General features: G+C 52.0%; 1 protein-coding gene across 4 annotated transcripts in view; it reads left to right on the top strand.

Annotated features, from left to right (window-relative positions):
• Nucleotides 1-10,983: 10,983 nt before the first annotated feature.
• Nucleotides 10,984-24,674, top strand: part of LOC133355164 (insulin gene enhancer protein ISL-1-like) — a 48,617-nt gene continuing 34,926 nt past the window's right edge. For 3 of the 4 annotated variants that reach the window (XM_061572498.1, XM_061572497.1, XM_061572494.1), the window contains exon 1: nt 14,838-15,678. In XM_061572498.1, the coding sequence (XP_061428482.1) occupies nt 15,478-15,678 (201 nt within the window). In that variant the 5' untranslated portion in view covers nt 14,838-15,477. Of the gene's footprint in view, nt 11,020-14,837; nt 15,679-24,674 lie in introns of those variants that run through there. The other variant, XM_061572495.1, reaches the window with a different exon arrangement.

Genomic DNA, 24,674 nt, shown 5'->3' with positions numbered 1-24,674 from the left:
ATTGTGTACCGTATGTTGCATGATGTGGTATGTGTGTATCTATTTGTGCATACACACACCACACACCAGTGCCCTACCTCATTGCAGACCAATTCAGACCGTTTGGGTCACCCCGTGCCCTTTATAAATCTCAACGTTCATCATATAAAGTCCCATCACAAGGGAGAAACACACACAACTAGACAATCGCCACTAGTACACTCACCACTACTATACTCAGCACTACACTCAGCACTACACTCACCACTAGTACACTCACCACTAGTACACTCACCACTACACTCACCACTACACTCACCACTAGTACACTCAGCACTAGTACACTAACCACTAGTACACTCACCACTCATACACTCACCACTTCACTCACCACTAGAACACTCACCACTAGTACACTCACCACTCATACACTCAGCACTACACTCACCACTAGCACACTCACCACTAGTACACTCACCACTAGCACACTCACCACTACTTACCTGTCAAACCATTTTCAGTGTCCTACTTTATAACAGACCAATTCAGACCGTACTGGTCACGCCGTTCCTTATAAATCTAAAAGTTCAGCCTACAAAGTGCCAACACAAGGGAGAAACACACATTTTTTATTGTATTTTTTTTGCCCGTATTGAAACGGCTGTACGCGGTATGGACCTGAAAACTCAATTTCCCTGGACAAGAATTCGGGCTAAACCCGCATGGGTCGACAACGGTGTATCGCTACATCCGGGTTGTGTTGTGTGTGTGTGTGTGTGCGTGTATTGTAGGTCGACTCAGCCTGAAATGAGTACCTGGTGCGGTGTGTAAACATCGCCACTGGGGAGACAAATGCGGTCGGGCGTGGTGCTGACCACCCACCCCCTCGTGTACCGTTCCGGCCTTCATAGGTGTTCCCTAACAGCACTTGCCCCTACAGTCTGTTAAGGCTATACGAGGGATCTTTGTTTTTGTATTGTATAGCACGACACGTCCCGTGTGCACGTGTCGTGGAGCACACGAAGGCTCGTGGCAGGGCACCACAACGAGAGTTGATGAAGCCATCACAAAGATCGTGGCTCGCCATCGTTCGCCATGAGCGGGCACGCTGACCTCGCTCACGGGACAAACCTTCTGCGGGCTCTGAGCTCCACAGAGGAAGGGGGGAGGGAGGAGGACCCCAGGATCGTTTGATTCGTCATTTGTGACCCTATGTCAGACGTGGCCAAGACTCGGGACGGCGGGGTGGTGGCGGGGGGGAGGGTTCGTAGCGCAGTGCGCTAACCGTGACCACCACCGTTCTGCACATTCAAATTGCACGCGTTCACATGTGCAATGACAAAAGACAAAAATCCGCCCGTATAGCCTGCGCAGACTGTTGGGGCAAGTGCTGCGAGCGAGCCGTTATACTTGGCGCCGCACGAGGCTGATGCGACGGCCAAGACCACGCCCGGCCGCCTTTGTCTCCCTCGTGGCGATGTTTTACGCACCGCACCAGGGATTGATTTGAGGCTGAGTCGACCAGTGCAAATATACGCACGCACGTGCAAATACATTCAATATGGAGGCACACTCATCATAGATGCGATAAGGATCCTCGGCATGACCTATACAGTACACACTGTTGGGACAAGTGCTGTTAGCGAGCTCCTATTAAGGCCGGGTCGACGCACGATGGGGTGATGTGGCCAGCACCACGCCCGGCCGCTGGGTTCGTAGCGCAGTGAGCTAACCACTGCGCCACCCATCTCCAAATATCGCGCACAACAACAAACCGTGGCATGGAGTGCAGCATCAGCACTGGGGGGAAAAAAGCCGGGCGTGGTGTTGGCCGTCACCCCTCCCTCGTGCGGCGCCGTTACGGCCTTCATAGCGGCTCGCTCACAGCACTTGCCCCAACGGTGCGTTGAAGACTATCCGGGCGAGCTTTGTCTTTGTGATGTCAACGTGTGTTTACACAGCACTGCATGCCGCGGTGAGCGCTACGCGGCGCTAAAGAACCGGCCGCCCGAGTTCGATTCCCGCTCACGGCCAACAACCGGTGGCGATGATCTCAATCGGTTCTGGGCCTCCCCTAGGATGACTCAGCCTCAAATAAGTACCTGGTGGTGGTGTGTAAACATCGCCACTGGGGAGACAAAGGCGGTCGGGCGTGGTGCTGGCCACCCCACCCGCTCGTGTGCTGTGCCGGCCTTCATAGGTGCTCGCTAACAGCACTTGCCCCAACAGTTTATTAAGGCTATCCGGCGGAGCTTTGTCTTTTAGTCAGCACTGTATGTCCACGTGTTATATTGTCTACTTTCAACAACAATTGATTAATTTTCTCACAACGAAACAGAAACAACATGCGATTGTGCCTTTAACATTTCATATCTTTAAACATTAGGAAAATGTTGCTCATTCTATCGGCGGCACGTGCGTAACTTTATAAATATTGCCCTGTAAATAAATGTACAGGCATTGTGTATATATGTGCGTGTCTGTGCGTGTGTTCTATTTACATGTATGCGTATGGTGTATGCAGTGTGCGTAATTGTGTATTATATCAAGACATCGCATATATGTGTGCATAGTTGTTCGTACGTATGTACATATGCACGTCTGTACCATGGGGTAATTGTGTATGTGTGGGTGTATGTAATAATTAACAATATATTCATGCAAGCTTGTCTGTAAATATACTTAGGACTTCATGTCTACAATGTGTATTTTTTTCTGATATGTATCGATGTATGCCGCGTCTTAATGTGCGTAACTATGTTTGCAGTTGTGTGTAACGATGCATACGCGTGCACGTGCGCTAATGTAATGCGTATTGGTGATCACGTGTTATTCTCGATTTGAAGTTTTCGTGACTCCAAGGATCCATACTCTGTGGTTCTTTCGATAAAGTCACGTAGGTGAAAAAAAATGTCTTGCTGTGGTTGTCACACCTGATGATGCTTGCTTGTGTTGCAATCGAAACGTCGTTTTTATTTTTATTTTTTTATTCTTATATTTTTATTTTATTGTTTTCACCACCATGACTTTACCGAAAGAACCAAAAAGTATGGATCACGCGTTACGTATGAGTTATGTAATTATGTACATATTCATACGTGGCACATGCGTATAGTATACTATGTACTATCAAGCATGTATGCAAATGTAATGTTCTCTGTGTACGTACACATTTGCACAGTCAGTGTATTACGTCGTGGGAATCAGCAAACGAAATCTCAATTTTAAGAGGCCGTATCGTAATACGCGCTATGCGATGCAATTCAATTTGTTTAAATATTTTACGTGCAATGTGGCAGTCTTAACACACTTATCCAGTATATCTCTTGCATGCATACTGCATCATGAAATCGCTACGAAACAGCTGTTGTATTTATGTCGACGTGTACATACCGCAGAGCAAATACGGAGGGGGAGCCCTGCAGTGAGCGGACCGCACTATTAACCCGGTAACCTGAGTTGGATTCCAGGTCACGGCTAACATCAGTGGCGAACGATCTCTGAATCGTTCCAGTGCCCCCCACACCCTCCCACCCCCACCTCCTTCATTACTTCACCAACCCGCATTGACCAGCGTGGTGAAGTATAGCCAAACAGACCCCCGTCACGACCGAAACGGCGTGGCGAGGCCGGATGTTAATCACCGGTGGGATTGACTCGGGGGCTCTAGATCGTTGTCACCATACCCAATATAATACACGGACTGTACGTACACACGTGCACACACGTGTGTACGTGTGTACACATGTACAAAGGCGGCCGGGCGTGGTGCTGGCCACCCACCCCCTCGTGTGCCGTGCCGGCCTTCATAGGTGCTACTCGCTAACAGCACTTGCCCCAACAGTCGGTTAAGGCTACACGGGGGATCTTTGTCTTTGTGTGTACACGTAGTCGCCATGAAGTGACGCTGCTTCTGCGCTGGCAGTGGTGCAACAAGCACAATTAACAACTACCCTGGACAACATTCGAATACTGCGGCCTTAAATCGATACAAATATATAGATAATTGGCAACGTTTCGGGCAATTACCCTTTATTATCGCTCAGTGATCCTCCTTCATGTGCTAGGAAGAAGGTCCATTGCCCGAAACGTCGGCTGCTATGTACGTCCCCCCCCCCTCCCCCGTTCCTTTTAAGGCCGGAGTGGTAAAAACCTCAAGTGTACAGCGTATAGTGACATCCACACTGCACCTGGAAGAGGTCTGACTACCCACTCCTTACCCCACCATCACCAGCACACACGTGGCCTGGCCACCGACTACAGCTGCCGGGTGGGTGAGCAGAAGAGGTGGGGGGGGGGGGGGGTGCCCATTGTTTTAATTGCCGCGTCTGGAGATCGAACTGACCTCTTCGACACTTGTGCCACGGCTGACGACAACTATCGAGGTTTTATTATGAATGGTTATTGATATCAATGTGGTTACGTTAAGTCATTTCGTACGTGAGCAATCCTTCAATTCCGCTCACGGCTACGAACTAGCCTCGGCAGAAATTTATCTCAACGGGTGCCAGTGGGTCTCTCCTTGGTCGACTCAGCCTTAAATGTGCAGCCCCCGGCGCTGTGTTGTAAACATCAGCGCGCGGGGATACAAAGACGGACGGGCGGGCGGACACGCGTTCGCTGACAGCACTTGCCACGTAGGCATGCCTTTAACGAACACGTTGTGTGTTGCAACAATCACAATTGCATCGCATCGATTTCAAATAACAGCGCATGATGACGGTTACAATATTTTGTTTTCATTTTCAAAATGCATTGTATTCTTACCGATGCACACACACACACATATTTACTGTAGTGGTCATTCAAAAGTAGACGGCAGATGGATTTCACAGCAACGACGTTCAGCCGCCCAATGGCCCAAAAAAAACGCCAAGCAGGCCAGCAACAAACAGCACCATTAAAGTTGCAATTGACAAACGTGGCGCGTTTTCTCGAATTGAGACTTACGGTCGTAAGAACTTGCGAGCGGAGGGGAAGGGGAGGGGGTGGGGGAAGAGACGACACTCATAACATATACACAATATAAAGTCAGCAATGCGGTACGTGCATCGTGCCCGGGTGCGTCCAACGGTATTCTCCGGCGCACTGCTCTCGATCGCGAGAGGGACACGGGGCTGCGTTGGGGCCGACTCGTGGAGTCGGCTCCAGATACCGCCGCACGGACTCTGAATTCGACATCGCGTGGCCGACAAACGATTACACGCGCGCACACACAGGACGAGAAGTTCCCAAACACAGTCATTCGTCAGTAACAATGCTTGCGCGCGCGTGCGTGTGTAGCTAGGGTGGTGGGGGGGGGCTTTCAAGGGAACACAATATAGAATAGGCGACGTTTCAGGGAGTGGCCCTACTTCGTATCACATTGTTTGGTGAGGCCGCTAAACAGCCACAACAATCAACGCGTTCGTCAACAACGGAACTGCGGTCTTAAAGGGAACACAAATATATCGTAGGCAAGGCATGTGCTGTGAAGAAGGGCCATTGTCCGAAACGTCGTCACCGATATATATTTGAAGGCCACGGTGTTGTTCTGGACAAATGCGTTGAGTTGTTTTGCGCTGTTAATTCGTGGATGTGCGCCGTTGTCACGAAATAAACGATTTCTTCCATGAGACTTCAGACGATGCGAAGGCCCCGATAGTTCTACGCGAAACCCTCCCTGCGCCTGCCGGGTCTCCCCCAAGTGGCGGAATGTTTTAAAATTAATAAGTATAACCCGTAAAAACAAAGTTTTTCACTATAAATCCTTTATATGCGTGGCGGCTAGAGTCCTCTCGTCCTCTGGCTTGAGATGGCTGCCACCTATGGGTCAGATGATTGTCTGCCAGTATTAAGCAATTGGTAATTAAATATTTAATTTGTTTTCCCTAAACAGTGTAAAATTTTGGAAAAAAAATTTTCACTAACATTAATTGTCTCGCACAACGAGTCTGTGTGCAAAATGTCAGCTCGATTGGATCACGGGAAGTGGGTTAAAAAACGACCGAAAGATTTGCACGGTCGTAAGCAAGCAAGCAAGCACGCAGGCAAGCAAGCACGCAAGCGAACTTAATATAAAGGATTTAATAAAAATAAAAAATCCGCTCCGAGCGACTACCAGACTTGTCGGATCCCCTCCCTCCCCATCCCGCCCCCCGCAGCGAACGTCAATTTCATCCCAACCCCCCTTAGAGGCGACGCAAAGAGGGCGCCGGAGAGACGCCGTGAACTTTGTGCCATTTGAGTCTAGATTTGAAGCTTTCGTGACTGCAAGGATTCATATTCTTAGTTTTTTTCGGTAAAGTCACGTAGGTAAAAAATTACAATTAATAAAAGTAAAATAAAGATAAAATAAAAATCACGACGTTTCGGAGGCAACACAAGCTTCCGTCTTCAGGTGGAACCGTCACAGCACGATTGCTGTATCATTGATACAGCTATCATTGATACAGCAATCATTGATATAGCTATCGTGCTGTGACGGTTCCACCTGAAGACGGAGGCTTGTGTTGCCTCCGAAACGTGATTTTTATTTTATTTTTATTGTACTTTTATTAATTTAATTTTATTTTTTACCTACGTGACTTTACCGAAACACCCCAAGAATATTTGTGCGCTTTGGTTCTTTTGGTAAAGTCGCGTCGCAGGAACATTTACAGATCACGACGTTTTCGATCGCAACACAAGCAGCCGTCATCAGGTGAGACAAACGCTGCTGCTGCGTCAACAGTTCTCCTGCTGTGTTCGTCTCACCTGACGACGGCTGCTTGTGTTGCGAACGAAACCCTCGTGATCTTAACATTTTTCTACCCACGTGACTTTACCGAAAGAACCAAAGACTATGGGTTCCTGCAGTCACGAAAGCTTAAAATCAAGCCGTGAACTTCGCTGGAGTTTGCTGTTGCGAGCCTCAAAGAGGTGACGGATTTCTGAGCGGCCTGGCCCATTTCGTGGCCGTCGGTCGACGGTAATGACGCAGTGGCGAGCCGAGTGGAGGGACACGACGGGCGAAAGGTCGTCCAGCCATCTCGGAGGACGACGAGGAGAGAAATGAGCTCGCGTAGAGAGGCGGGTGGTGGCGTGGGGTGATATTGCTGCTTCGCTCAGGCCGCGAGAGCTGGTCGCCAGCTTGGGCGAGAAGTATTCATCTAGCAGTGGATTGATCACGGCTGATGATGATGATGCCGGTGATGATGATGATGGTGGTGGTGATGCTGCTGCTGATGATGATGCCGATGATGATGATGGTGGTGGTGGTGATGGTGGTGGTGATGATGCTGCTGATGATGATGCCGGTGATGATGGTGGTGCTGCTGATGATGATGCCGGTGATGATGATGATGGTGGTGGTAATGATGCTGCTGCTGATGATGACGATGCCGATGATGATGGTGGTGATGATGATGGTGGTGGTGATGATGCTGCTGATGATGATGCCGGTGATGATGATGATGATGATGGTGGTGGTGATGATGATGCTGCTGCTGGTGATGATGATGATGGTGATGATGCTGCTAATGATGATGCCGATGATGATGATGATGATGGTGGTGACGAATGACCTCTTTGAGTTTGAATGTCTCCTGCTACAATTAGGGGGCGGCTTGCACTCGCTGTCACTTAACCCAGCCCCTTAACCCCGGCCACGATCACTCGAAACGACCGTCCGCACAGCGCCCCAGCCACGCGCTGCCACTCCGCGTCGCGCCGCGCGGACGTTCGCGAAGACGTCCCAAAGCTGAATTGGGAGCAGCTCCCATGTTCAATCCACTGCTGGATGAAGGCCTGTCTCTCTGTCTCTCTCTCTCTCTGTTCAAGCCGCCGCCTATCACCACGGCCCTGCGGTGTAGCGATGCCTGCCCGGCATCAGCTGCACGGGAATCGATTGTGACGTTTTTTTTCGATGTAAAGCTTTCGTGACTGCAGGGATTCATCTTCTTGGTTCTTTCGGTGAAGTCACGTAGAAGGGAAATAATAAAATAATAAAAATAAAACAAAATAAAATTTCGATATAAAGCTTTCCTGACTGCAGGGATTCATCTTCTTGGTTCTTTCGGTAAAGTCACGTAGAAGGGAAATAATAAAATAATAAAAATAAAACATTTTAAAATACAATTCTCACGACGTTTCGGCCACAACGCAAGCAGCCGTCCTCAGGTGTTGATATGCAAATTCCTTTGTCAAGGCGCTCTCCTCCTCTAACTCAGCTTAAATATACGCTGCCAAGCTTGGTGGTGTTTCATTCAGACGCTGTCTTTCCGACAGACCTGTTCTTCACCTGAGGACGGTTGCTTGCGTTGTGGCCGAAACGTCGTGAGAAATGTATTTTATTATGTTTAATTTTTATTATTTTATTATTTCCCTTCTACGTGACTTTACCGAAAGAACCAAGAAGATGTGACGTTTTTATTCTTATTGTTTTATTGGAATTAATGGACAAGCATCGCAATGTGTGGCAGGACCCTCCTAGTAGCGCGTCTTGAGACTCAGTCAGGCTCCCTCGTACGCACACACAGTGTATGTGTGTGCATGGGCAGGGTTATTGGCGGTTGTTGCTGGACGGATCTCCCGCGTGTTGTTCGGGTCTGAGGGCAGCTCCCGGCACGTGGAGCGAAACGTCGGACATGCTGCCGAGCAATACACGGTGGCACAGGCCCGAAAACGCAGCACGACCATGCAAATCCACGCAGCACTAAGATCGATAACTTCCAATAATACCGCATTCTCCGTATTATAAGACGCCCTAACCCTCTCCTGTATTTGAAAACCAAAGTTAAGGGCACGTCTAATGATCCTGTAGGTCCGTGCGTGGAGGGGAGCGGTGGCGCAGTGGTTAGCGCGCTGCGCTCCAAACCCGGCGACCCGAGTTCTATTCCCACTCACAGGCAACACCAGCGACGGTCCTAGGCCTCCCCTAGGTCGACTCAGCCTCACATGAGTACCTGGTGCGGTGTGTAGTAAACATCGCCACTGGGAAGGCAAAGGCGGCCGGGCCCGGTGCTGGCCTACCCACCCCCTCGTGTGCCGTTCCGGGCCTTCGTAGGTGCTGCTCGCTAACAGCACTTGCCCCAGCAGTCTGTCGAAGGCTTTTTTGTTAGCGTGACCACATTCGCGTAATTTGATAGACACACCGAGGGCACGTGGGCGAGAGGGGAGGGGGGGTGCGTCTTACTTTCCGGAGCGGCTTAGAGTTCGGACAAAAACGACGGCCGCGTGCTTCGGGTGTTTGTGTGCGGACTGCAGCCGCGCGGAGCCGCGGTTCGCCCCGGCCCCCTCCGTCTGGGGGTTGTTCGCGGCTCGGGTCGTGGCGCGCGGTGGTTTTGGTGCACGGTGGCCTCGAGGCTTCCACGGAGAGGGGGGGGGGGGTGGTGACGGTGACGGTGCCTTTACAATTGCGGCACCTAAACTCTGCAACCCATTGCCCCTTCGGGGTGAGGAAATCATCTTCAAAATCTCGACGAACAAAAACGTACCTAAATGTTGATTTAAAGCTTTCGTGACTGCAGGGATTCATATTCTTGGTTCTTTCGGTAAAGTCACGTAGAAGGGAAACAATAATATAAAAAAAACGTACCTGTTGAAGAAGGCCTATGTCTCTTTAGTTATTTCCAAACGTCTTTCTCACGTCTTCTTTACTTGGTTGTTGTTGTTAAATGATTTTCCGCCTTGCCACGCACAGCGCTCTGAGAGCGCTTGCTTGAGGGCGCTTTATGAATGTACATGATCACATTAACATCCCCATGATGCTTCTGCCCGCATCCACGCCGCCCTGTCCCCCTCCACCCGTAATGTTTACCACTGCCGCTGGCGGTGGCACACAAACAGCAGCAACAACAACAACAAACAGCACTCAACACGTTTGTCAATAACAACAGTTGTGGCCTTAGAGGGGAATAAAAATATGTATATGAATAAGGGTCATTGCCCGAAACGTCGTCCATAATATATTTTGTTCAGGACACGGCGTCGTTATTGACGAGCGTGTCGAGTTTTGTGTTGTTTACTGTGCAGCAGCAGCACCAACTCATTTGTTCAATGAGAATTCATCGATGACACATTCATAAATAACGCAATCGCCTCGCCTCCCTATCTCTCTATGCGATGTGAAGAAGGGCGACTGCCCGAAACGTCGCATATTTAAACAGATTTATTTATTTATTTCAGTGTCATTGGCGAAAGGGTGTTGAGCTTTCTCGGTTGTTACTTTCTCCAGCGGTCAACTTGATGGATTTTTTTCTCCTCTGCTGCGCCAATCCAACTCTCAGTCCCCACTGATTGAAAACTTTCAGCTGCAGGGCCAATTGGTACGCCGCGTTTTATGAACTGCACACACGTGCATGTATGATTATCGCGAGTATATATTCCATCCATTTATCATCATCATCATGTATCGTCGTCGTTAATTTATCCATCACAGATTCGCACCCATCATCGATTTAATTAAAGCTCGTCTCCGCCAATTACATTCATACGTTTCACCGTTCGTTGAACACGTAGGCTTTCGCGACCAATATTATTAATAAACGTTTTTTCGGGTAAGATCGCGTTAGTTATAGCTGTGTCGTATTCATCCACCACCCGACACGGCCAAAGACCGTTATTAATTCTCTGTAAATTCCTTGAATAATAATAATAATGTACGTGTATTGGTAATGCGCCTTTTACTGATGTCTCAAGGCGTCTTGTAAGAATACGGTTAAGGAAAGGCTAAGAGAGACGGAAACGCTACATAGAATAAATTGACTTACGAAGATGTGTTTTTTAGACGACGCTTAGAAGTGTCCACATTATCAGATAAACGAATTTTAAACGGTAGCGAATTCCACAACAGAAGCGCAGACACAGCGAACGAGAATCCATATATCCCGTGTGTATATATATATAATACATGAAGCTAATTATTGAAAGCGAAGTGAAATGACAATTAATTGAACACACGAAGCGAACTTGAGCCGTTTTTTTTATTTTTTTGCCGCGACGATTTTGATGAGTGGGAATCGCCGCGTCTCCCACTCGCCGAGAGAGCTGAGATGATGGGTAGGCGAAATATCCGAGAAGGTCGGTTATGCGAACATTTTTAAAATATATATATAAAGATGCCTTGCACTGGTCGGTTAATCGGGCGGATATGCGACGTTGTTCTGCGATTAGCACGTATGGTGCGACGTAAGTTCAACATGCACGCGCGCGTTCTGCAGTGAGCATGATGATGATGGCAGGCGATTGCTTTCGGGAAGGCTGCAGTTCTCGTGATGCGACTATGAACGCAACTCTGACGCCACCGTCATCGTCATCGTCGGCTGTGATCGATCCACTGCTGGATCAAAGCCTCCCCCCTCCCCCCACCCCCAAGTCGTTCCCATCAGTCACCATCCTGAGATGCAGCAATATCGTGCATCGCTCTCACGAACTGGCTCGAATTTAAAAGGAGCCGGGCACGCGTGAGAGCCGGCGACACGCGCGCACACGGCCACCCGAGTGAGAAGATGGGGGGTGGGGGAGTGGGGTTATTGCGTCTTATAATCGGGAGATTGCGGCGATATCAGAGGTCTAGCGGTGTCAGTGTCTGCGCGGGGCTTCGCGGTCGCGCTACGTTTTCGGCAGCGTGTCCGACGTTTCGCTCCACGTGCCGGGAGCTGCTTTCGGACCCGAACACACGCGGGAGATCCGCACAGCGCAACCGCCAATAGCTCTGCCCACGCAGTCCTTAGCGTATCGCGTTTACCAAAGATAAAGAATCCCCATATAGCCTAAGTAGACTGTTGGGGCAAGTGCTGTTTGCGAGCACCTATGAAGGCCCGGCACGGCACACGAGGGAGTCGGTGGTCCAGGACCACGCCCGACCGCCTTTGTCTCCCCCATTAGCGATGTTTACACACCGCACCAGGTACTCGTGTGAGGCTGAGTCGACCTAGGGGAGGCCCCGTACCGGTTCAGATAATCGTCGCTGATCTTGGCCGTGAGCGGGAATCGAACCCGTGTCACCGTGTTGGTAGCGCATCGTGCTAACCGCTACACGGACAGGTCACCGCTACACGTGCACACTGTGTACACGGGCAGGTCACCGCTACACGTGGACACTGTGTACACGGGCAGGTCACCGATACACGTGCACACTGTGTACACGGGCAGGTCACCGCTGCACGTGCACACTGTGTACACGGGCAGGTCACCACTACACGTGCACACTGTGTACACGAGCAGGTCACCGCTACACGTGCACACTGTGTACACGGACAGGTCACCGCTACACGTGCACACTGTGTACACGGGCAGGTCACCGCTACACGTGCACACTGTGTACACGGGCAGGTCACCGCTACACGTGCACACTGTGTACACGGACAGGTCACCGCTACACGTGCACACTGTGTACACGTGCAGGTCACCGCTACACGTGCACACTGTGTACACGGGCAGGTCACCACTACACGTGCACACTGTGTACACGAGCAGGTCACCGCTACACGTGCACACTGTGTACACGGACAGGTCAACGCTACACGTGCACACTGTGTACACGTGCAGGTCACCGCTACACGTGCACACTGTGTACACGGGCAGGTCACCACTACACGTGCACACTGTGTACACGAGCAGGTCACCGCTACACGTGCACACTGTGTACACGGACAGGTCACCGCTACACGTGCACACTGTGTACACGAGCAGGTCACCACTACACGTGCACACTGTGTACACGGGCAGGTCACCACTACACGTGGACACTGTGTACACGGGCAGGTCACCACTACACGTGCACACTGTGTACACGAGCAGGTCACCGCTACACGTGGACACTGTGTACACGGGCAGGTCACCGCTACACGTGGACACTGTGTACACGGGCAGGTCACCACTACACGTGCACACTGTGTACACGAGCAGGTCACCGCTACACGTGGACACTGTGTACACGGACAGGTCACCGCTACACGTGGACACTGTGTACACGGGCAGGTCACCACTACACGTGCACACTGTGTACACGAGCAGGTCACCGCTACACGTGGACACTGTGTACACGGGCAGGTCACCGCTACACGTGGACACTGTGTACACGGGCAGGTCACCGCTGCACGTGGACACTGTGTACACGGGCAGGTCACCGCTACACGTGCACACTGTGTACACGAGCAGGTCACCACTACACGTGCACACTGTGTACACGTGCAGGTCACCGCTACACGTGGACACTGTGTACACGGGCAGGTCACCGCTACACGTGGACACTGTGTACACGGGCAGGTCACCACCACACGTGCACACTGTGTACACGGGCAGGTCACCGCTACACGTGGACACTGTGTACACGGGCAGGTCACCGCTACACGTGCACACTGTGTACACGTGCAGGTCACCGCTACACGTGCACACTGTGTACACGGGCAGGTCACCACTACACGTGCACACTGTGTACACGGGCAGGTCACCACTACACGTGGACACTGTGTACACGGACAGGTCACCGCTACACGTGGACACTGTGTACACGGGCAGGTCACCACTACACGTGCACACTGTGTACACGAGCAGGTCACCGCTACACGTGGACACTGTGTACACGGGCAGGTCACCGCAGCACGTGGACACTGTGTACACGAGCAGGTCACCGCTACACGTGGACACTGTGTACACGAGCAGGTCACCGCTACACGTGCACACTGTGTACACGGACAGGTCACCGCTACACGTGCACACTGTGTACACGGGCAGGTCACCGCTACACGTGCACGCTGTGTACACGTGCAGGTCACCGCTACACGTGGACACTGTGTACACGAGCAGGTCACCGCTACACGTGGACACTGTGTACACGAGCAGGTCACCGCTACACGTGCACACTGTGTACACGGACAGGTCACCGCTACACGTGCACACTGTGTACACGGGCAGGTCACCGCTACACGTGCACGCTGTGTACACGTGCAGGTCACCGCTACACGTGGACACTGTGTACACGTGCAGGTCACCGCTACACGTGCACACTGTGTACACGGGCAGGTCACCGCTGCACGTGCACACTGTGTACACGTGCAGGTCACCGCTACACGTGCACACTGTGTACACGTGCAGGTCACCGCTACACGTGCACAGTGTGAGAGAGACAGGCCTTCATCCAGCGGTGGATTGGCCATGGTTGATGACGACGAATGAATAATGATATCATCTTCTTGGTTCTTTCGGTAAAGTCACGTAGAATGGAAATAATAAAATAATAAAAATAAAACATTATAAAGATCACCCGTATAGCCTGGACAGCGAGCGCACATGAAGACCGGCGCGGTAACACGAATGGGGGAAGAGGAGGAGGGGGGGGCATCACCACGCCCGGCCGTCTTTGTCTCGATGTTTACACCATTGTCACCAGGCGCTCATTTGTGGCCGAGTCGACCTAGGAGAAATCCCAGGACCGGTTCGAATATCCCGATGTCCCTGTCATTGCTCGCGAGTGGGGACCGTAGCACAGTGCGCTAACCACCACCGCTCACCCACCACCACCACCGCTCACCCACCACCACCACCGCTCACTCACCACCACCACCATCGCTATCACCAACCACCACCACCACCGCTCACCCACCACCACCGCCATCGCTAGCACCAACCACCGCCATCGCTAGCACCAACCACCACCACCATCGCTAGCACCAACCACCGCCATCGCTAGCACCAACCACCACCACCATCGCTAGCACCAACCACCAGCATACTCCAAACAACACCCAACCCTCCCTCACCTCCTACCTCCATCCCTATCCTCCTCGCCCTCTCCCCGTGCCTCTCCCTCCCCCCACCCTCTCCGCCCTCCCTCCCTCCCCTCTCCGCCAACTAAACCCGACCTCGGCTGCCCAATGAACACCGCGCACACGAAGTGCTGGGGCCGTGGAGGCTGGGCGCGCTCTCGCATTGTGGCTCACAGCTCTCTCGCGGCTTGCCCCCTTGCCGCCGCCGCCGCTGCTGCTGCTGCAGCTGCTGCCGCTTCTGCTGCTGCTACTGCTGCTTCTGCCCCATCTTCAGCCTCTCGCTCTGAGCGTCCAGTGCTGCGCTCTTCCCAAGACACGCAGCGAGAGAGGGACACGCGCGCGCACGCAGAGAGATCGAGAGTACGAGAGAGAGAGGGTTAAAGAAGAAGGGGTGTTGCATCTGCGGCTGCTGAGCGGAACGGCCGTGGTGGGTGCCGAGACGGAGTCGCGAATCGTGAAGGGAAATGCGGCAGCGGTCAGGCAACATCGCGTGAGTCATCCCGGCTGCTCGCCTAACCACATACCCGCACACCTACCGAGCAAGCCGACCCAGCCGCCGACCCCCCAACGCACCTAAACCTCCTGCATCCACCAACCCACCCAGCTACCTACCGACCTACTCAACTCATCTTCCGGCAGATACAACATTCAACAACAACAGCAGCAGCAGCCACTCACAACAACCTTCACCACCACCAGCAGCAGCAGCAACAACAACAGTCGCACCCCTGCCCGCAGCCACCCAGTGGCGCGGTAGCTCCAGAGATGCATGGCAGGGTGCACTGTGCCTGGCACGCGGCTCGCATCATCGTCGCGTGAAGGAGGACTCCCCATCACCAGCATCACCGCCGCCGCCTCTTCCTCCTCCTCCTCGGCAGAGGAGATCGAGGCGGAGAGCTCGTTGGCCGTGGCGAGAAGAAACACGGCGAAGAAGACGAGGACATGGGTGATATGGGAGACAACTCCAAAAGTAAGTGGCGACCAACCCGCGTGTGCAGAAGCTAAGCTCTGGTGGTCGCTCTCGTGGTGGTCCTGGTGGTGGTGATGGTGCTGGTGGTGGTGGTGGTCGCTCTCGTGGTGGTGCTGGTGGTGGTGCTGGAGGAGCTAAGCTATGGGGGTCGCTCTCGTGGTGCTGCTGGTGGTGGTGGTCGCTCTCGTGTTGCTGCTGGTGGTGGTGGTGGTCGCTCTCGTGGTGCTGGTGGTGGTGCTGGTGGTGGTGGAGGAGCTAAGCTCTGGTGGTCGCTCTCGGACGCAGACCTCCACTGGCACGGGGCTTGGTGGAGGAAGATTCGTGGTGGTGGTGCTGGTGATGCTGGTGATGCTGGTGGTGGTGCTGGTGGTGGTGCTGCTGCTGGTGGTGGTGCTGGTGCTGGTGCTGCTGGTGGTGGTGCTGGTGCTGGTGGTGCTGGTGGTGGAGCCGACCGCTCACGCTGTCTTCTGTTGCTCATGCTACTGCTGTTGTTGATGTTGCTGTTACTGCTGTTGTTGATGTTGCTGTTGTTGTTGATGCTGTTGTTGATGCTGTTACTGCTGTTGTTGATGTTGCTGTTACTGCTGTTGTTGATGTTGCTGATGTTGTTGACGTTGCTTCTTCTGCTGCTGCTGTTGTTGATGTTGCTGTTACTGCTGTTGAGGTTGCTGATGCTGCTGCTGTTGTTGATGTTTCTTCTTCTGCTGCTGTTGTTGATGTTGCTGATGCTGCTGCTGCTACTGTTGATGTTACTAATGTTGTTGTTGATGCTGTTACTGGCTGCCGTTGAACCTATTGCTTCTGCAGCTAATGCTGTTGCCGCTAATGCTGTTGCTGCTGCGGCTGAATTTGAATCCAATGCTGCTGACACCTTTGCCGTGTCGCTATTGCACACGACGACGGCAACTTCCGTAAACAGTTTCAAATGTGTAACGTGCGTGTATATGTGTGTGTGTGTGCATACATATATGTGTGTATGTATGAGTGTGTGTATATATGTGTGTGAGTGTGTCTTTGTAAAAATAGGCTCGCTAATATTACTTGCCCCAACAGTCTAAGTAGGCTACACGGGGATATTTGTCATTCCATTCATGTGTATTTGTGTGTGTGTGTATATATATGTGTATATCTTTGTATGTCTTCGTATGTGCGGAGCGGTGGCGCAGTGGTTAGCGCACTGCGCTGCTGACGTCGGTGACCCGAGTTCGATTTCCCAAGAACAGTGACAAATATTAGAACCGGTCCTGGGCCTCCGCCTAGGTCGACTCGGCCTGAAAAGAGTACCTGGTGCGGTGTGTGAACATCGCCACTGTGTCGTGCCGGCCTTAATAGGAGCTCGCTAACAGCACTCGCCCCCCCCCCCTCCCCATAGCCCTTGAACGGTGTCTATAGGGTATCTTTGTGTGCGTGTGTGCATATATATAGGTTTGTGTAAAATCATATTCGCTCCGTTACATCGCATGGACGTACTGCATGTGTGTGATTGCATATTTGCGCATGTACGTGTGTGTCTATCTTTTGTGTATGCATACGTGTAATATAAAATGAGCATTACATCTGCGTTACGCGCGTGTGCGTGTGTGTGTGCCAAATAATGATATTAATTTACAGTCCTTTGTCAATCCACTGCTAGATGAAGGCCTCGCCGCTCCGTGTTGGCCGTGGAGGTTGTGTGACCATACTTCACCGCGCTGGTCAGTACGTGTAGGGCGATGGGTGCGGGGGGGGGGGTCCAGGAATAGCTCAGACGTCACCACCAACCCACGTGTGTGTTTGTGTGTGTGTGTACTGTGGAGGTGTGTGTGTGTACTGTGTGTGTGTGTGTACTGTGGAGGTGTGTGTGTACTGTGTGTGTACTGTCTGTGTGTATTGTGTGTGTGTGTGTACTGTGGAGGTGTGTGTGTATTGTGTAGGTGTGTGTGTGTGTACTGTGTGTGTACTGTGGAGGTGTGTGTGTGTACTGTGTTTGTGTGTATTGTGTGTGTACTGTGTTTGTGTGTGTACTATGTTTGTGTGTCTACTGTGTGTGTAGGTGTGTTTGTGTCTACTGTGTGTGTACTGTGTTTGTGTCTACTGTGTGTTTGCGTACGCGTTTTTGTGTGTGTATACGTGTGTTTACGTGTGTACGTGTGTACGTGTTTGTGTGTGAACGTGTGTTTGTGTACTTGTACTCGTGTGTGTGTGTACATGTGTTTGTTTGAGTGTGTGTCTGTGTTACGTGTGTGTGTGTACGTGTGTGTACGTGTGTGTGTGTACGTGTGTGTACGCGTGTGTGTGTACGTGTGTACGCGTGTGTGTGTGTACGTGTGTGTGTCTGTGTGTGTGTACGTGTGTGTGTCTGTGTGTGTGTACGTGTGTGTGTCTGTGTGTGTGTACGTGTGTGTGTGTGTGTGTACGTGTGTGTGTGTGTGTACGTGCGGTGGTGCAGCGGTTAGCGCTACGAACCCGGGTGGCCGGGTTCGTTTCCCGCTCACGGCCAACACCGGTGACGATTATCTGAACCGGTCCTGGGTCTCCCCCAGGTCGACTCAGCCTCAAATGAATACCTGGTGCGGTGTGTATGCATCATCATTTGGGAGACAAAGGCGGCCGGGCGTGGTGTTGGCCACCCACCCCCTCGTGTGCCTTCATAGCTGCTCGCTAACAGCACTTGCCCCAACAGTCTGTTAAGGCTACACAAGGGGGGATCTTTGTATTCATCATGTGCATGCCCGTGTATGTGAATGTAAATATAAACGTAAATACGTGTGTTTGTTTACGAGTGTGTGTGCGCATTTGTGCCTGTGAGTATATAACATTGCGTACAATGGAACGTATATGCCTGTGTTGTTACATCTATGCTACGTGCCATGAAGAAGGGCAATGGTACGAAACGTCGCCTATTTGTTCTTCCTCGTAAGGGAGGCTGCCAACTCGGCAGCATCGCCAACTTATTTGCTTATTCTTTTACCGATGTGTTTGTGTGTGTGTTTATGTTTACACGCATAGTACATTAGATATATTAACGTGTGTTTTTTGTGTGTATGTGCGTGTTTATGTTATATATATGTGTGTGTGTAAACGTATATGCGTGTAATTGTTGTGTACATGCTGTTGTTGTTGGTGATATGTGCGTGTGTGTACTATGTGCGTGTGTGTGTTGAACTTCTTTCGCACGGTACGTAGCCAAGCGTGCTAGTCGAAGGTGCGGGTCAAATGAGTACCTGGGTGCGGTGTGTAAACATCGCCACTGGGGAGACAAAGGCGGCCGAGTCGTGTTGCTACCCACTCACCACCACCCCCACGTGTACCTTGACAGGTGCTCGCTAAGAGCACTTGACCCAACAGTCTGTTGCAGGCTACACGGGGGATCTTTGTCTGTGTCGCACACACACGTGCGCGCTACGGACCTGGCGACACCCGAGTTCGATTCCCGCACAGGGCCACGAAAAACGTCAGTGGCGAATGTCTTGAACCGGTTCGTAGCGCCCTCCCAATTGCCGTGGGTGAACATCGGCCCCTGGGGAGACAAAGGCGGCCGGGCGTGGTGCTGGCCACCCACCCCCTCGTGTGCCGTGCCTGCCTTCATAGGTGCTCGCTAACAGCACTTGCCCCAACAGTCTGTTAAGGCAACACGGGGGATCTTTGTCTTTGTATGCACTGCATACACACCTACGTGTGTGTGCGTCTGTATATGTAGGACTGTGAGTTTGTGTGTGTGTATGTGTGTGTATATTTCTGTGTGTATGTGTGTATATGTGTGTGTGTGCATTGTGGGGAGCGGTAGTGTAGTGGTCAGCACGCTGCGCTACGAACCCGGCGACCGAGTTCGATTCCTGCTCACGGCCAACACCGGTAGCGATTATCTGAATCAGTCATGGGCCTTCCCTAGGTCGACTCGGCCTCAAATGAGTACCTGGTATGGTGTGTAAAAAAATATCGTTACTGGGGAGACAAAGGCGGTCGGGCGTGGTGCTGGCCACCCACCCCCTCGTGTGCAGTGCCGGCCTTCATCGGTGCTACTCACTAACAGCACTTGTCCCCACAGCGTGTTAAGGCTATAAGGGGAATCTTTATCTTTGTTTTGTGTGTGTGTATATATATGTGTGTAGTTAAAGTGTTGCTCAAAATCGGGTAACCCGAATTCGATTCCCGCTCACGGCCAACATCAGTGGCGAATTTCTAAGCCAGCCCCGAGCCTTCCTTAGGTCAACTCGGCCTTAAACGATTACCTCGTGCGGTGTGTACACATCAGCACTGGGGAGACAAAGGCGGCCGGGCGAGTGCCGTTCCTGCCGCGTCAAAGGTGCTCGCTACACTTGCCCCAAATGCTTGTGAAGGCTACACGGGGGAGCTTTGTGGACTTATCTTAAACAACATACACACCATCACGTAATAGCGTGTGTATATACACACTGTACATATTTATATAAAATGCGTGCGGATGTTGTTTAACCAGATTATAATTTTTTGTATAACTACGATTCACGTTTTAACGAACACGGTTATTTATACTATATTTTATTAACAATATATATTTAAAAATATTTTAAAACATCTTTTAATATATATTTCAATATAGAAAAATACTATATAAATATATCTAGAGGCTATTTTGTCCCAATTGCACCCCTAAATGTACACGGGCGGTGCTGGTTGGGGTGGCATAAACCCACCGGCCGTGGGAAATAGAAAAATCCTCCCGGACGATCCGTCAGCATTGGGTACGGGACGTGGGGTGGGGGGGCAGCGAGAGTCGCGCGCGGAGCTCCACATCAAGCTGCTCTTCCTATCAGACGGAGCAGTCCGGAACGTCGAACTTGGCGGCGCTGTCTGTGTGTGTGTGTTGTGGTGTGTGGGGAGCGGTAGTGTAGCGGTTAGCGCTACGCTGCGCTACGAACCTGGCGACCCGGGTTCGATTCCCGCTCACGGCAAACACCAGTGACGATTATCTGAACCGGTCCTGGGCCTCTCCTAGGTCGATTCGGCCTCAAATGAGTACCTGGTGCGGTGTGTAAATATCGCCGCTAGGGAGACAAAGGCGGTCGGGCGTGGTGCTGGCCACCCACCCCCTCGTGTACCGTTCTGGCCTTCATAGGTGCTCGCTAACAGCACTTGCCCCTACAGTCTGTTAAGGCTATACGGGGGATCTTTGTGGAGTGGGTGGTGGTGTAGTGGTTAGCGCTACGCTGCGCTACGAACCCGGCAGAGACCCGAGTTTGATTTCCGCTCACGGCCAACACCGGTGACGGATTAACTGAACTGGTCCTGGACCTCCCCCTAGGTCGACTCAGCCTCAAATGAGTACCTGCTGCGGTGTGTAAACATCGCCACTGGGGAGACAAAGGTGGCCGGGCGTGGTGTTGGCCGTCCCACCCCCATCGTGTGCCGTGCCGACTTTCACAACGGCACTTGCCCCAACAGTCTGGTGAAGGCTATATGGGGGATCTTTGTCTTTGCTAGTGGTGGTGGTGGTGGTGTATGTGGTTGTCGTGCATGTGCGCGCGTTGATGTCTGCGGTGGTGTATGGGGAGCGGTGGTGCAGCGGTTAACGCACTGCGCTACGAACTCCGGCCGCACGAGTTCGATAACGGTGGCAAATATTTGAACCGGTCCCGGACCTCCCCTAGGTCGACTCTGCCAGAAACGAATGCCAGATTGCAACGTATAAAACTTCAGCACTGGGGGAGACAAAGGTGGCCGGGGCGTGGGTGTTGGCCACCCCCTCCCTCGTGCGCTGTGCCGGCCTTCGTAGACGCTCGCAAACAGCACTTGCCCCAATCAACTGTATGTCCGTACGGGGGATCTGCATCTTTTTCTTTGTTGGTGCGTGTGCGCGTGAAGATTACTTATGCGTATCTAATTACGTCGTTAATGATTACCATATATGTACGTTGTACTCTCGTGGTAGTGCCTTACGCCGACGATTCCGTCTCCGTGGTTACAACGGCTTCATTGTCTGACACGGCCCAGCAGGAGCACGCGCACGCGTACCCGGGCACACCACATCCAGTATGCATCATCCTGTAAATGTTCGCTGGAGAGAGACACGTTATAGCCCTCGTCTCGGGCGCGAAATTTCTGCATCGCACGATCGTGAGCGATGGAAGGAGACATTCATCCAGCAGCGGATCGGCCATGGATGACGACGACGACGATGATGACGATGGCCACGACTAATGACGCAACGGAGCAGCGTTCATTTACCGAACGAATTGTAACGAGTCCGAATGCAGCGTTCTGCGCGGATTCTATTCACGATAATTCTCTCTGCACGGACTGCCAACGTTCGGGACTACGGCCGTGGGCTTACGTGGGCGCGTGGAGCGAAACGTTGGACGTCGTCGGGAACGACAGCTGCATAATAGCAGCGCGACAACCCGCGCCGTGCACCGCAGCCATGCACTCTCGAAACGTCAGCCACCGATGTTCATGACGAGTTTCTCGGTATGTGCGTGTGTCTGTGACTCTGTGTGTCTGTGTGTGTGACTGTGTGTGTGTCTGTGTGTGGTGTCTGTGTGTGTCTGTGTGTGTCTGTGTGTGGTGTCTGTGTGTGTCTGTGACTGTGTGTGTGTCTGTGTGTGTCTGTGACTGTGTGTCTGTGACTGTGTGTGTCTGTCTCTGTGACTATGTGTGTGTGTGTGTCTGTCTGTGTGTCTGTGTGCGTGGGGAGCGGTAGTGTAGCGGTTAGCGCGCTGCGCTACGAACCTGGCGACTCGGTTTCGATTCCCGCTCACGGCCAACACCGGCGACGATTATCTGAACCGGTCCTGGGCCTCCCCTAGGTTGACTCAGCCTCACACGAGTACCTGGTTCGGTGTGTAAACATCGTCAGGAGGGAGACAAATACGGTCGGGCGTGGTGTTGGCCACCCACCCCCTCGTGTGCTGTTCCGGCCTTCATAGGTGCTCGCTAACAGCACTTGCCCCTACAGGGGATTCTTTGTCTTTGTGCGTGTGGGGAGCGGCAGTGTAGTGGTTCGCACACGAACCTGGTAGAGACCCGAGTTCGATTCCCTGCTCACGGTTAAAATCGGCGAGAAATATCGAAGCGTAAAACATCAGCATTGGGGAGACAAAGGCGGTCGGGTGTAGTACTGTACTCCCACTCCACCCGATCGCACTTTCCTCAACAGTCTCTGCAGGCTACACGGGGAATGTGTCTTTGCGTGCGTGATTGTATGGATCGATTCATCCATTAAATGAGTACCTGGTGCGGTGTGTAAATATTAGAATCGGGGCGTGGTTGCTGTTCCACCCACCCCCTCGTTGTAGGTGCTGCTCGCTAACAGCACTTGACCCCAACAGTCTATGTAAGCGATTTTGGGGGATCTTTGTCTTTGCACGTGTATGTATTTATGTGCGTGCGTGTTGTGGGTGGGGAGCGATAGTGTAGCGGTTAGCGAGCTACGCTACAAACCTGGCGTGCCGTGTTCAATTCCCGGCCAATAACACAAGTGGCGATTTATCTGAGCCTCCTCTAGGTCGACTCAGCCCCAAATGAGTAGCTGGTGCGGTGTGTAAAAATCATCGCCACTGTGGAGAGAAAATTCGGTCGGGCGTGGTTGCTGTTCCACCCACCCCCTCGTGTGCCCTGCCGGCCTTCATAGGTGCTGCTCGCTAACAGCACTTGACCCCAACAGTCGGTTAAGGCTACACGGGGGATCTTTCTCTTTGGGATGCGCTAAAGATTTTTTTTTTTTAATCTGAAAATTCAGATTTTTCTTTTTGTTACATTTCGGATTATTAAATCACGTCACTCCCGAACTTCCCCCCCCCCCCCCCCCGCTAAAAATTGGGTGACGTCACTATTGTCAGCACGAAGATGTAAAAAAATCGGTCCCAACTGCCCCCCCCCCCAAAAAAATCCCACGTGTGCATGCATTCTTTTATTAGCAATGCAGAAGGTCCATTACCGAAACGCCAGCTGTTATTGACGAACGCGTTACGTGTCCGAGTGTAGTTTTTTACGCTACGCATCGCACCGCATAGCGCACTGCACTCCCAAGCCGGCGACACGAGTTCCATTCCCGCTCACGAACCAATGACAGTGGCGAATATTAGCATCGGTCCCGGGCCTCACCTCGGTTGCAAATGTGTAATCATCAGCACTTGGGGAGACAAAGGCGGCCGGGCGTGGTGCTGGCTACCCATTCCCTTCATGCGCTGTGCGGACCTTCATAGACACTCGCTAACAGCACTTGCCCCAACAGTCTATTAAGGCTACACGGGGGATCTTTCTCTTTGGGATGCGCTAAAGATTTTCTGATGAATCTGAAAATTCAGATTTTCTGTTGAAGGCGATATACGGGGGGAGGGGGGGTCATTGCCTTTCTGTTGATACGAACGGTGTGTGTTGCGTGTATTCCACGCACTCGTGTCGTTTATAGGGGGCTTTTTGACCATACTTTACCACGCTGGCTTGGTAAATTTGTCGGGAATGCGGGAATGAGGGATTCTGATACCACGAGCCCACTGACGTGAGCTGTGGCCCCGAATCTAACCCAGGTCACAGCAGTTGGCAGTGCACTCACGGTCCAAGTATATCCACTTCATTAACATAGAAAGTGTACAAAAAGATACTTCATTAACATATCAAGCAATTTACGCAAATATATATGCGTCTATGTACTTTTAAAACAAATTGATAACAATCGATACACAAATGTTTGACTATAATTAATTTGTTTAAACGGCTGCGTGATAATGCCGGGGGGGGGGGGCACACGTGGATCGCACAACACTCGGCAGAGACATCGCACTGATCCTTCGCCCAGCGGCGGGTAGACCACGGCGACTGCCATATCATCGTTGTTGTCTGTGTTGTTGTTGTTGTCATCATGACGCATGGGAGAGGCGCGTGCTTGGACTCGTAGTTCGAGACGAGAAAGAGGTGGCTCCCGTTCACCCCCCCCCCCCTCCTACGCATTTCGGGGACCTCGCTCCATCCTCACACAGAGCAATCTGCGCGCACAAGCGATCCCGTGACCGGGGGAGTCGAGAGGGGGCCGGTGGTGG

This window comes from Lethenteron reissneri, chromosome 50, assembly GCF_015708825.2.
Source record: "Lethenteron reissneri isolate LAM-NWPU_2019-01 chromosome 50, ASM1570882v1, whole genome shotgun sequence".
Taxonomy (NCBI): Eukaryota; Metazoa; Chordata; class Hyperoartia; order Petromyzontiformes; family Petromyzontidae; genus Lethenteron; species Lethenteron reissneri.
The sequence above is the reverse complement of the archived record's forward strand: the minus strand, read 5'-3'. Positions and strand labels throughout refer to the sequence as shown.